Consider the following 13,283-nt stretch of genomic DNA (forward strand, 5'->3'; position numbering starts at 1 on the left):
ATACTCACCAGTTGAAGGGTTGTCTGTTTTCAATAACCTTGCACAGTGAGTTTCCTTAAGGGCTTATGTAACCTCTTTCCCTATGACAAGTAGCCCTACTCCTCCTTGGAATCTGAACCTAGTTCTCAATGTCCTGAGATATCCTCCATTTGAATCCATGGGCAGCTGTTCATTCCTTCATTTGTTTTTTAAGACTACATTCCTCATAGCCATAACCTTGGCCACAAGGATAGAAGAGCTAGGGCTACTCATGGCTGATTGCCTGTACATGATTTTCTACCATATTAAAGTAGCTTATAGTCCCATCCTCACTTCCTGCCTAAAGTCTCATCAGAATTCCATATCAATCAAGTCATTCAACTTGCAATATTCTACCCTAAGTCTTACTCCTCAAGAGAAGTGGCTAGTCTTCATAATCTACCTTAATAGAATGGAACCTTTCCAGGCCTTTCAAATTCTCTTTACCTCCTTCACAGAAAGGATGAAGGGGCAGCCAGTTTTTTACTCAAAGGCTATCAAAATGGGTTTCATGATGTATCTCAGCTAATTACGAAGCTTCCAGAGTGCATCCCCAACCTGGAGTGACTGCCCATTCCACAAGAACTCAATCTACCTCTTAAGGACATCATCATCATGGACATTTGCAGGGCCACCACCAGGTCATCCATTCACACATTCTCCAAGCATTACAGTGTTGTATCTGCTTCCAGGGCAGCTATGACTTTCAGTGATGCTATTCTCTGAGCTGTACTGCATCTGTCTCCTTAACACGCACTTCCTCATAGAAATACTGCTCGGGAGTCTCCCAAGGTGGAACTATAACTCAAAAAAGTCTCCTAAGACTCAATGACTAAAAAAAGTCTCCTAAGATGGAACTATAACTCAAAAAAAAAAAAAAAAAAAAAAAGAGGAGATGTTATTTATCTGTACAGTAACTGGAGTTCTTCAAGATGTTTTGTTCCTATGGGTGCTCCACCACCCAACCTCATTCTCCTCTGATGTGAAGTCTTACTTCGACTTTATGGTTGAAAAGGAATTGGAGTGGTGATCTGCCCTCTTTCTATACCCTCACACTGGAGCATGAGGATGTGTTCGGTGCAGGCACAGCTAACTAAAATCTCTGATCAAGTGTGTAAGGGCACGTGCATGTGCTAAGGTGGAGCACCAAAGCATCTCAAAGGACTCCAGTTACTATACAGATAAGTAACTTCTCCTTCTCCAGTAACAACACTCACCTCCCTTTGTTCATTCTTTCTGCACCAAAGCTGCATAAATATCAGATATTTCTAATTCTTATATTAACTTCCAGTACAGATTTTTTACCAACACCGGCCCAGCCTATTTCAGAAAGGATTAATTCCAAAAATATTGAGTCCTTATGAACACAGTACATTTTCTCTGCAACTAGTGAGTATGTCAAAAGCTTTCTGCTGTAGCTGTTTTATTTATTTAGTACCAGATTGTGAGTATTTTACTCATCCGATAGTCCCATTGAAATGAATATGACCATTTGAGGAGTAAGGTTCTCAACACATGAGTAAGGATGTCACAGTGTTGCCCTTACTTTTTTATAAAATTATAATAGCATCCACTTTCTCATGATACTGGTTACTGCAATCACTTAAAACAGTCAAAATACGTTTTTTTCAAACATAACTCCATGACATAAAAACCAAGCTGCTGTTAAATATAGTTGAGGGAGTCAGTTAAAAAGCCTGACTCAATGGTTAAGTCTTTTGCTGCATTATAGAAGTCAGGCTCTGGTGTTCTTGGGGTATGAACCTTTCTCTGAGAATCACGTACCATAAGTCCTGGAGAGCTCAATCCCAGGAATAAACAAGAGTAATTGAGCAGAGTGGGATTAGATATTGCTCAAATAAGAAGGGAGATCCTGTAGAGAAAATGATGTTCAATAAACAGGAGAGCTGTTGTCTTTAATTTGTTATTTTGTTTTTGGGGGGATATAGGAACGTGTTCCAGACAGCCCGTCTCCTGCTCCTTCCCTTGAAGAAGGTCGAAGACCTGGCAGCCATCCATCATCTCATCGAAGCAGCAGTGTGTCCAGCTCACCTGCACGGACTGAGAGCTCGTCAGACAGAATCCGTAGGTCACATTCTTCTACTTGTCACCATTTTAAATTTGATTAAGTTAAGCTATTTTTTTTCTAATCAAAATACCTTAATTCTAATTAGATCTAGATGTATCATGTTCTGGAGTTCAGCTGCAATAGCTATTGCCCAACATTAAGTTCCCCAGTTTACAGTATCATAATGTATGATGCTTCATTAATAGGTACTGATGAAAACTGCCATTATGTCATATTAAGCATAAAGATATAAACTATGAAACAGAATTGCAGCGAGAAAGCAATTTGCTAGACTAGTTTCAGAACTGAACGTATACAAATTGTGACACATTTATGTATTTTACAGTTTTATTTAATTCTGTTACCCTAGTGAACGTCTATATTAAAGCTGACTTCAGAAGTGACATTTTATGGGATAGTTCAATTCTAAAAAAAACCAATTCTAGGTAAAATACATTTTTTAAAAAATCTGCACAAACATTAGAGTGGGGAATGTGATCCAAGTAATATTTTCACTTCAGAACCCACAAGGGATAGAATCAAATTAAACTGTGAAATTTCATGAATTTGTTGTGAAGGTTCCATGTCTAGGATTTTTGGATCCCTGGAATCTGAGGTACTCCAGTGCAGCAGCCTGAAAACTGAAGGTTTTAGACCATAGTATTTTATGCATATTAAATTCAATTTATTTTACCCTGTCCCCACCTTTTCATTTTTTTGCTAGGTTGCAGACTTTTGTACTAACAACACATCACAGCATTGCTGAAGTTGTCAGCTGGTGAAACCGAAGGTTTTGGTCCCTTAATAAGAGACAGTTAAGATTTTTAGCTCATGTGTAAACATAGGGAGGCATTTTGGGATTCTAGTTAGATAAACACATTGGATGGCTGTTTCAGGCTTTCTGCAGACTCAGGAAGGTAACACTATATTGGTTTAGATTTGAATAATATTTTCAAAATTATTTTCATAACCATGATTAACAAAAAACAGTTTTAAAAAATGAAATTGTAGATTGTAGGGCAACATATTACAACAATGCCTGGATTCTGTGGTAAATTCCATAGTCACAGAATAGCAGCTGAGGTCAGAAGCCCTCCATATTGTCCCTGGGGTGATAGAGTTCCTCAGTCACTGCAGACATTTTTTTTTATTTTAAAATAAAACACCTAGTCCTGTTCCACTTGCCACTCCGCATCCCATTTCTAATAACTGCTTCTCCATGTGTGGTACCTGTAGGGACAAGATGGCTGCTTGAGAAATAGGGATCAAATCCAAGAAAGGAGTGGAGAGCTAATCTACAGGAGTTCCCTGAACCTCATTCTTAGGTTATTTTTTTTTGCCATTGCTTTCTGGGCTAGTTTTTCTCAGAATGTGTCAGACTCTTGCCCAACTGGCTTATATGGGATTCTCTGGCTTTTGTGCCTCAGAAGGCTGGGTTTAAGGGGCTGGCTAAATGGAGACAATAGAAATTAGATATGGAAAGGACCTACCAGACTAGCTAGCCAGTCTGGCTACCATTTCAAGATTATTCTCTATGGTGTATTTGCTTTCTTACATGACAGGCGTCAGTGCTTTTAGCCTATGGAATTTAGGATACTAATATACAGTTTTTGTAAAATCAAATTTTAAAATCTTATTCATCTCTCATGAAGCTTCTCATGTTACCTTCCATTCTTTTCCAATAGTACTTCATCCTGAGTTTCAGCTCTTGCGTAGTGTTTTAAAACATGCTATACAACCAAAGTTAGCAGCTTTAAATGAAACATTGAATCCAAAGAATTAGTGGGGAAAAGGGGCTCCCTCTGAGTGGATTTAAAATCACTAATTAAATGACATTGAGATTATTAGTTTTCTTGTACAATTGAGACAGTATCTAAAAGAATACAGACATGAATAATATTGTTAAAATTATTGTAAGTTTGTGTACGTGTGTTAATATTATTGTTGGTTTTATGTCTCTGTGTGTATGACTAGCAGCTGTACATCAGAATGGACTATCCATGAACCAGATGCTGATGGGTTTATCACCTAACGTCTTACCTGGCCCTAAAGAAGGTGATCTGGCTGGTCATGAGGTTGGACATGAGACAAAAAGAATACATATTGAGAAAGGTAACATGGATTTTATGCTCTTATGGATTTTATTCCCTTATGATATTTATATATATGAATGAGACCCTGTTCTCAGTAGCTGCATGATATTTATTATTCATTATTTTATTATTTTATATTTATTATTATTATTATTTTATTTATTGTATTAATGTTGTGGCATAAGTGAGACCCTAAATGGCTTTTCTGTCTCTTCTCCTACTTTATAGTCCAGTAAGGAGTATGATATTGTTGAATAATAGCTATAAAGAGAAAAATAAAATACATATTACATAGAAGGACAGATATAACAAATGTAGGCCTGAACTATTTCCTCATGATCTAGGTAAATGACTGCACTAGTATATGCAGTATTGTTGTAGCCGTGTTGGTCCCAGGCTATTAGAGAGACAAGGTGGGTAAGCTAATATCTTTTATTGGACCAAATTCTGTTGGTGAGACAAGCTTTTGAGCTCACACAGAACTCTTATACTTCTTCTTCTGTAAGGCGCTTGTACTTAGCAGTGACATCCTGACGAAGAGCTCTGCACTTTTTATAGTATTTTCATGAGAGAGAACAATGATTTTAGATAATTGTTACAAAATATCTGTTGCTAAAAACAATTTTCCATGTGATTGACTCTGAGGAGCTGATTTTCAGAGGTGCTGAGCACCATGGATATTGGGCCATGCATGGGGAAAAAGGCAAGAGTAATACTCAGCTGCAACAGTACCCAACAGCATAAAATGAGAGTGCTGCATATTAAGTAATTTATTTTCAAATTAATTGACTATCTGACTTCAAATGTATGAGTTAGATTAATGGTCTATTAGTGTTTCTATTAATTGTAATGACATTTCATCATGTTGTGTGTACAAACTGGTTACATTCCATGTATACTAGAAATATTAAGCGAATTCTTCAGTATGTAAAAGAATTATATTTCATACAGAATTTTTACTTAAATTACACTTAAACATTGAGCAAGCTTTATAGAGCTGGAAAATGGTATCAGTGGAAGAGTAGTTAGAAATAGGAGCTGTTTCCCTTAGTAAAAACATTCTCTGGGAAAGATGAGTCAGAAGAAATTAGCACTTTGGGATAGGTGCAAAATGTAAGAGCCATCACTTTAATACAGCTGGATAGAATGGCTGCAACAGTAATAGCTATAACAACTTATCTTTTCTGTCCTGTGTCTGAACACTGAGATATGAAAAGAGAATTAAAATCTGGACACTTCTGTTCTGGACAGGTGGCATCTTTAATAAGATTACCCTAAAAATAATGGAAACAACATTTCTTTTATATAAACCATTAATTTTAGTTCATTACGCTCACAACCTGTGTTAGCTTCTTATATGCCCCACTTAGCCCCTACAAATGGTATCCCTGCTGAGGAGTATGATATGATCAAATAGGCTTGTTTTGAATTTCAGTAAATGTTTCAATTTTAGCCCACTGATGTCACACATTTTTCCTGTGTAGTCAGCCTGGTAAATCTAGCAAACAGCAGCACATATTGGGAATTGTTACCATTTGTCTTATAAAAAAATTAAAACAACAGGAACATGACTTTTGTTTCTAATGGTTCCCCAAACGTGTTTCCCCTTGCAGCCACCAGTCCAGCTTGCCTATAAAATTTGTTCTTATTGAAACTGCTGAAGATTCTCTTTCTTTAACAGTCATTGTTAGGGTCAAAGCTTCTATTTTTCCTTTTCTTTCTTTCTTTCTTTCTCTCTCTCTCTCTCTCTCTCTCTCTCTCTCTCTCTCTGTTCCAGCCTACTGAATTAATGGTAAATATTCATGGGCTATCTAGATTGATAGGGCATACTAAATTAAAAATTGTTTTCTGTCATGACCACATTTATCATATCTCTCCTACCAGCCCTCTAACTTTTATACTAAACTTATCTGTATTAAAACAAGTGATTCCATTCACAGATATTTGTGGAGATGGTAATTATCTGTTAGTGTTGCTATGGCCCTGACATTCAGATCTGCAGCTTGCTGCTACCACCTCTAATCTGTCAAAAGGCAATTATATATATATATATATAGCATGCAAATACTTAGGCATTGTATGAATCTGCCTCGTCCTTGTCACCTGACTTTAAAAAAAATCATAAGTTTTGAATATGAGTAATTAAGCATTTATGCATTACTCTGTTTTCTTCTGAGACATATTTGTGTCAATCCATCAGTTGGAACTAGAATGACTTTTAATTACAGCTGTGAGAACTTGGGAAATCCCACCTGGTGAAGAAGCCTCTGTCTCTTTTCTTCCTTCTCCCTCCCCCAATTTTTTAAACCGAAAAGCTCTCCAAGGTCCTGAGCTTAGGGAGAAATTAATTAAAATCAATGGAAAATTTAAATATGAGAAAAGGTTATGGTAATGAAATCTAATAAAGAAACTATATTTTAAGAAGGTCCAAGAGAAGCCAGAAGGGGCCAATCATGATTGATTCAAATGATGGGCTTGGTCAAGGAAAGAGAATATCATGTGTCTTGAGCAATATAAGAAGCTAATCTAGCCACTCACTACAGTACAGTATAGCATAATAATTATAGATTCAATGTATATGTAGCTGCATTTTGCTTGATGTTAATAGACATCAGAACAAACAAAGGAAGTATTTTTTTTCACACAATGCACTATCAACCTGTGGAACTCATTACCAGGGGATGTTGTAAAAGCAAAAATTATATCTGGATTAAAAAAAAGAATTATATATGTTAATGGAGGATACGTTCATCAATGGCTATTAACCACTATAGTCAGGGATGCAGTCCCATGCTCTGGGTGTCCCTAAACCTCTCACTACCAGACGCTGGGACTGGATGACAGGAAATGGATAACTTGATGATTTTCCTGTTCAGTTCATTCCCTTTGAAGTATCTGGCATTGGTCATTGTCAGAATACAGGATACTGGGCTAGATGGACCATTGGTCTTGACCCAGTATGGCCATTCTTATGCTCTAATTGCCCTTTCAAAATATTATCCATCTGAATTACTTTATTTAATGGGTTTAATTGATTCTATTGCTGTCTACTTTTAAAGTCGATTCTGTCTTAGGGCCTGGTTTTGCAAAGGGCTGAGTTACCTCAACTCCCATTGAAGTCAGTCTACCATTAGCACAATGGGAGTAGGATTGGACTCCATTGGTTTAATCCATAGCCTATGAATATCGGTGGAAAGATTACCATTGGTTTCAGTGGACCATGGATCAGGCCCGAGATCAATACTTGTTGCAGCAAAATAGGAGAAGAACTTGTTCGCCAAAAAACTATTATGTGCACCTTTAAGAAAATCTGTAAATCTACATTTTCAGTATCCATGCTTGCTCATCAGAGGGTAACAAATTTTCTAACTACACTGAAAATGTACTGCAAAATTGCAAATGATCCTGGGAAGGAGGTTAGTTGAAGTGTTTGACAGCAGTTATCATTAAGACAAGTTGTCTTCATTTCAGCAACCTGTAAGTTAGGAATCCTTTCGTGATGCATATTTTTTTTAAAAAAATTTTTTAATAGGATTACACAAAAAAATCAGCATTATGAGTGGTAGAGTTGTGTGTTAGATAATACTGTCAAGACCAATTCATTTCTTTTTAACTCAATGCTAAAGCTAAGACTAGGAGCTGCTGTAAGTAATAAAAAAAATGGCCATAGGGGCACAAGAGTTGGTTCTCGATAATCCCACATATTTTGCTGAGATACTGTGGTTACTAGGACATCAGATTAGAACCTTCTTCTTCTTCTTCATACTTATAATTTTTAGATTGAAACAATTTTAGGTGAAGCCTGAATGTCATTCTTACGTTTTAAATTGAATAAGTTATTTGAGGTGTTATAGAAAGGACACTCTTCTTTTGAAAACTGTGTATGCTGTTTTCAGTTTCTGTAATGAAATATTTACTGCCTTCGCAACAAAAGCTAAGCTAGCCTTTTCCAAAATTTGTTTTAACTCTGGTATTAATGGAAATTTTTCAAGTGATTTTCAGCAAAATTATGAGTGCGATCCCCCTTATAAATAAAAACACATTTTTTATATATTTAATATATTTTATATTTATTTATATTATAAATGCTGGAGGTGAAGTGGGATTTGTGGGTGGAGGCTGATAGCCCCTGACCCCCCATGTAATAACCTTGAGATCCCCGAGGAGGGATCACGACCCCAGTTTGACAACCCCTGATCGACACTAATCTCCTTTAAAATCCCATAGTACCTGCATTTGTGATATAACTTTCTGATAACCCCAATAATTTTCTCTTATTTGAAACAAATATATTATATTTTATGCCCCTCGGGACACGACCAGTCCCAGATAGCCAGCCAGTACATGCCATAGAGTTATGACTACTTAGCCTGGAAAATAAAAAATAAATTATTTCAAAAAGCCAACACCGCAGAGTGAAAAACAGAACCTAATTCAAATATTCTGATGATTTGACTAGAAATACATCTAGCATATTCACCGTTACACTCAACCCCCAAAAGAGCAAATAAATGTTTGTAAATGTTTGCAAATAAAAGTTAAGGACAAAGAAACAGTTTTGGCATTCTCATTTACTGGAACCATCTCCCACCCAAGTCAGAAACCATATGCTCAAGAACATACATAAGGCTCTTGGCTTACATATAATTTTAGTTAGTTCTCTAATAAAACCCTTTTTATGGAAGGTCTCTTGAGCAGTTGGGATGAATTTGCATTCACAAACCTTCTACTTGTTTAATTTTTGTGTGAGCATAATTTATCTCTCCATTTTCATCTATGTATATACACACAATTTGTGTGTGTGTGTATGTCCTAATACATACTCCATATTTACATGAAGTGGAAGCAACCAAGACATGAACATAACTTTAAGTACCTACATGTTGTATTTGTAACCTTGTTCTCTCCTCCCTTATTCTCATTCTATTTTCTCTTGTTACCACATCTTTATATTTTATATTGTAAATTCTGAGGGCCAGGGACTCTCTGCATATGCATTTGTACAGAACCTAGCACAATGTGACCTTGACCCTGACTGGGGCCTTTCGGCAGTACTGCAATACTAACAAGATGATAAGATGATACTAAGGTATGGCATTATCCCTTTCCAGCCCACTAAACAGGGGTCAGGGTCAGGAAAACCAGTATCACCAAAACAACTCTTAGGCACTCTGCTGTTGATATGCATTTCACTCAGTCCAAGAATGCATATAGTATGTTAAGAGCTGTTACAGCTCATGGACTACACATGTGAAAAAGGAAATGAAAAGTTTTTCTTAATGGATTGGTATTTGCTAAAAAGCAAAATGGAGACAAACTCCATTTTTATGAGTTGACAAACACTGTAGCTTCCTCAGTTAGTATTCAGGGAAGATGGTAAGAACCACACAAACTTCTTGAAGCTATATTTATAACAAAATATTTAAAAATATCATTCTTTGTATCTTATATAAAGATATAAAGTAAAAGAGTTTAAGGTCATCTAGTCTGACCTTTTGTATTTCACAGGCCACCAATATGACCCAGCACCCACATACTAAACCCAACAACTAAAATTAGATCGAAGTATTACAGCCTGCAGAAGACTGGGCTGTTATGTGCCATAAGGAGAGAATAGAAGAGACCAAGGCACACCAGTACATGAGTCTCCTGCAATGGCAGGGATATCACTGAAGTGAGATATACCCAGATAATCCTGGCAAGTGACTCATACCCGCAGACTGCAGAGAAAAGTGAAAACCCCACAATGTCACTGACAATCTGACCTGGGGGAAAATGCCTCCTGTACCCCACATACGGTGATCAACTAGACTCTGAGCATATGAGCAAGAACCAGCCAGCTGAGCCCCAGGAGAGAGAAAATGCTCAGTATCACCTCAGAGCCGTGGCCCATTCTGGCCAATATCCCATCTCCATCTACATGTAGCCATCTCTGATACTTCAGAGGAAGGAGACTGACACACACATGCACACACACACACACATGCATACACACACACATGCATACACATACAGAGAACACATTAGAGGGTGTGATCCCTTCCTGATCCCTGCAGGTGGCTGGCTGAAACCATGAAGCTTATCTTTTAGGAGCATAAGACATAAACTGGAAATGAGCCCAAGGGCTGCTGAGCCTTGCCTTCTGCCGCACTAACAATCCTGTCATACAGTCACACTCATACATTTGTCCAGCTCTCTCTTAAAATGAATTAAGTAGTTTGCCCCCACAATCTCAGCCCTGTGATGGTTAGAAACCTTCTTCTAATTTCCAGGCTTCATTTGTTCATGATCTGTTTATACCCAATTGTTCTTGTGCCAACATTGTTCTTTAGCAGGGGTTCCCAAACTTGGTTAATGGCTTGTTCAGGGTAAGCCCCTGGCAGGCTGCGAGACACTTTGTTTACCTGAGCATCTGCAGGTACATCTGCTCACAGCTCCCAGTGGCCGCAGTTCGCCGTTCCTGGCCAATGGGAGCTGCGGGAAGTGGCGCAGGCCAAGCCACCACTTTCCGCAGCTCCCATTGGCCAGGAATGGCAAACCACACCCACTGGGAGCTGCAAACAGCCGTACCTGCGGACGCTCAGGTAAACAAAGCGTCTCATGGCCCACCAGGGGCTTACCCGGAACAAGCCACGAACCAAATTTGGGAACCCCTGTTCTTTAGCTTAAATAACTCTTCACCCTCCCTCATGCTTACTCCCTGATGGATTTATAGAGAGTAATCATATCCTCTCTCATTCTTCATTTTATTAGGCTAAACAAGCCAACCTCTTCCATTCTTCTCTCATTAGATAGGCCCTCCTTTCCCCTGATCATCTTAGTAGCTCTTCTCTGCACCTGTTTAGTTGGAATGAATATGGGCGACCAGAATTTTGCACAATATTCCAAATGAGGTCTTACCAGTACCTTGTACAGTGGCATTAATACTTCAATATCTCTCCTTGAAATGTGTCACCTGGTACAACTTAGGCTCACATTTGCCTTTTTCACAGCTGCACCACATTGGTGGCTTACACTCATCCTGTGATCGACCCACTCACCCAGGTCTCTCTCTTTTTCTGTTGCTTCTAACTGATGAATCCCCAGATTTTCCAAGAAACTCTTATTATTAGACTTTCAGTGCATGACCTTGTATTTGTCCTATTGAATTTCATACATTTCTGTCACTCTGGTCTTCAAGATCATCCATATCTTCCTGTATAACATGCTGATCCTCCTCTATATTGACAATGCCTCCCAACTTTGCATCATCAGCAAATTGAATTACCACACTGCTACTTTTTGTGCCAAGGTAATTAATTAAAATACTGGATAAGATTGGTCCCAAGATCAAACTTGAGGAATCTTATTAACCTCCCTCCAGTCCGATAATTCACTTTTCAGCACATCCTGTTGCCTTCTCCCCTTTAGCCAATTCCTTATCCACCTTACAGTTCTTATACCAATCTCCAGTTTCTCTAATCTAAAAAAGTCTTTTCTGAAAAAAATAATTTGAAGTTTGTTTTACTTTGGAATTGAATGGGAGGGGAGGTTGATAGGGGTTTACTTGAATGGATTGTTATACAGATGCAGAAAGGGGAAGAGCATGGTAGGAAGGGAGCATTGTAGGGGATCAAAATCAGTGGAACAATGACAGTTTACATTAGCTGAGGATCTGCCCCATAATCTTGCATATTAGCAGGGGGAAAGATCTGATATTTACAGCACTCTAGCAGTGAGGACCTTAACTCTGCCTTTAAATAAAATAAGAAAATAATAAATGTATAAATGTGCATCTATATTTGTTTGTGAGCTAAAATGGAGTGAATCAGACATATTCTGCCTGAGGCTGCAACAAAACTGAAATGGCACATCAGCTTACTATAGGAAAACTTTAATCTCCTGAGTCTCCTTGCCTTGTCTCTCCATTTACAGTTGTATTTGCTTCTACAGTGACTAGAACTTACAGACAGGATTTTCAGAATTCACTATGATTTTGGGTGCCTCTGTTTCTTGGTACCCAACTTGAGAACTTACAGGAGCTTGATTTTTAAAAAGTGCTGATCACCCACAAAAATCAGGTTCCTTTAAGGTATTTCAGTTTGGGAACTCAAAAACAGAGGCACCCAAAATCACTAGTCACTTTTGAAAATCTTGGCCTTAGTATTGCAAGCTTCCCACAGCTCAGTCTGTTCTTGCAGATAGAGTAGATACTTTTAATACTACTTTATTTACTTTTTATTTTTTCTTTCTCCTCTTCTGAGTCCTACTAGTAGAATACCCTATCTTCCTCCTATTCCAACATTTCTACATAGTCTTCATTCTCAGAGAAATAGTGTGACTCTTCAGGTTCTGGGTCACTTCTACTATCACAATATGTTGTTTTCTAGCAGTATGTCATATCACTATTTCACAATGTATTTCCATAGGTATGTGGGGTTCTCTCTCTCTCCCCCCCCCCACACACCTTATTTGGAGTTTCCCTTATTTCCCTTATTTGGAGTTTCTAGAGTGAATCACCAATATCATGCCTAGCAGAGGCAATTATGACTTGTCCCTCAGCTACTTCCTCTTACTTGTTACTTTTGTTGAAATGGCTTTTGTATTTTGCAGGTGCATCTAGTACTGTTGCTAATCTCACAGTTTTCTCCCTTCTGATATTTAGAGAATTTGGATTAATAATAGTCAAACTAGTTTGACAAAATAAGGATTGTCTCGAACCTTTGCCCATCCTTCTAACCAAACCCAAACCAAACCAAACCAAACCTTTCTTCAGGTTTGAAAAGTTTGGTTAAAGATCCAAAGGAAGGAGACGGGAAAGATTCCTCCCTGAGTTCTGCTTCTACCATCTTCCAACTGCTGTATAACCTTATTCACCTTTCTTTTCAGAGATCAGACATCTCTGTAAATCTCTCTGATCAGCTGATTGATTTCTGTGTAAATCAAATCTCTTGAGTTCTATAGCACATGATGTACTCTGGGGCACATAGCCCCACAATAGGCTAGATTTAAATTAACAGTTGAGCCTTCTGCTGTGCATGTCAGAAATGGCAGACCTCCAGATGGGGCAAGAGAAACTCTGGACTACCCGAGGAAGATGGAAGGAAGTTGTACAGGTAAGGAGA

The 13,283-nt window shown here is 38.1% G+C and overlaps 1 protein-coding gene across 7 annotated transcripts in view; it reads left to right on the forward strand.

Annotated features, from left to right (window-relative positions):
• Window positions 1-13,283, forward strand: part of DACH1 (dachshund family transcription factor 1) — a 475,022-nt gene that overhangs the window by 352,341 nt on the left and 109,398 nt on the right. For 4 of the 7 annotated variants that reach the window (XM_054013430.1, XM_054013459.1, XM_054013449.1 and 1 more), the window contains 2 exons: window positions 1,968-2,103; window positions 4,061-4,198. In XM_054013430.1, the coding sequence (XP_053869405.1) occupies window positions 1,968-2,103; window positions 4,061-4,198 (274 nt within the window). The remainder of the gene's footprint in view (window positions 1-1,967; window positions 2,104-4,060; window positions 4,199-13,283) is intronic. The other 3 variants (XM_054013441.1, XM_054013477.1, XM_054013485.1) reach the window with 1 other exon arrangement.

The sequence above is a fragment of the Malaclemys terrapin genome, chromosome 1 (genome assembly GCF_027887155.1).
Source record: "Malaclemys terrapin pileata isolate rMalTer1 chromosome 1, rMalTer1.hap1, whole genome shotgun sequence".
Classification (NCBI taxonomy): Eukaryota; Metazoa; Chordata; order Testudines; family Emydidae; genus Malaclemys; species Malaclemys terrapin.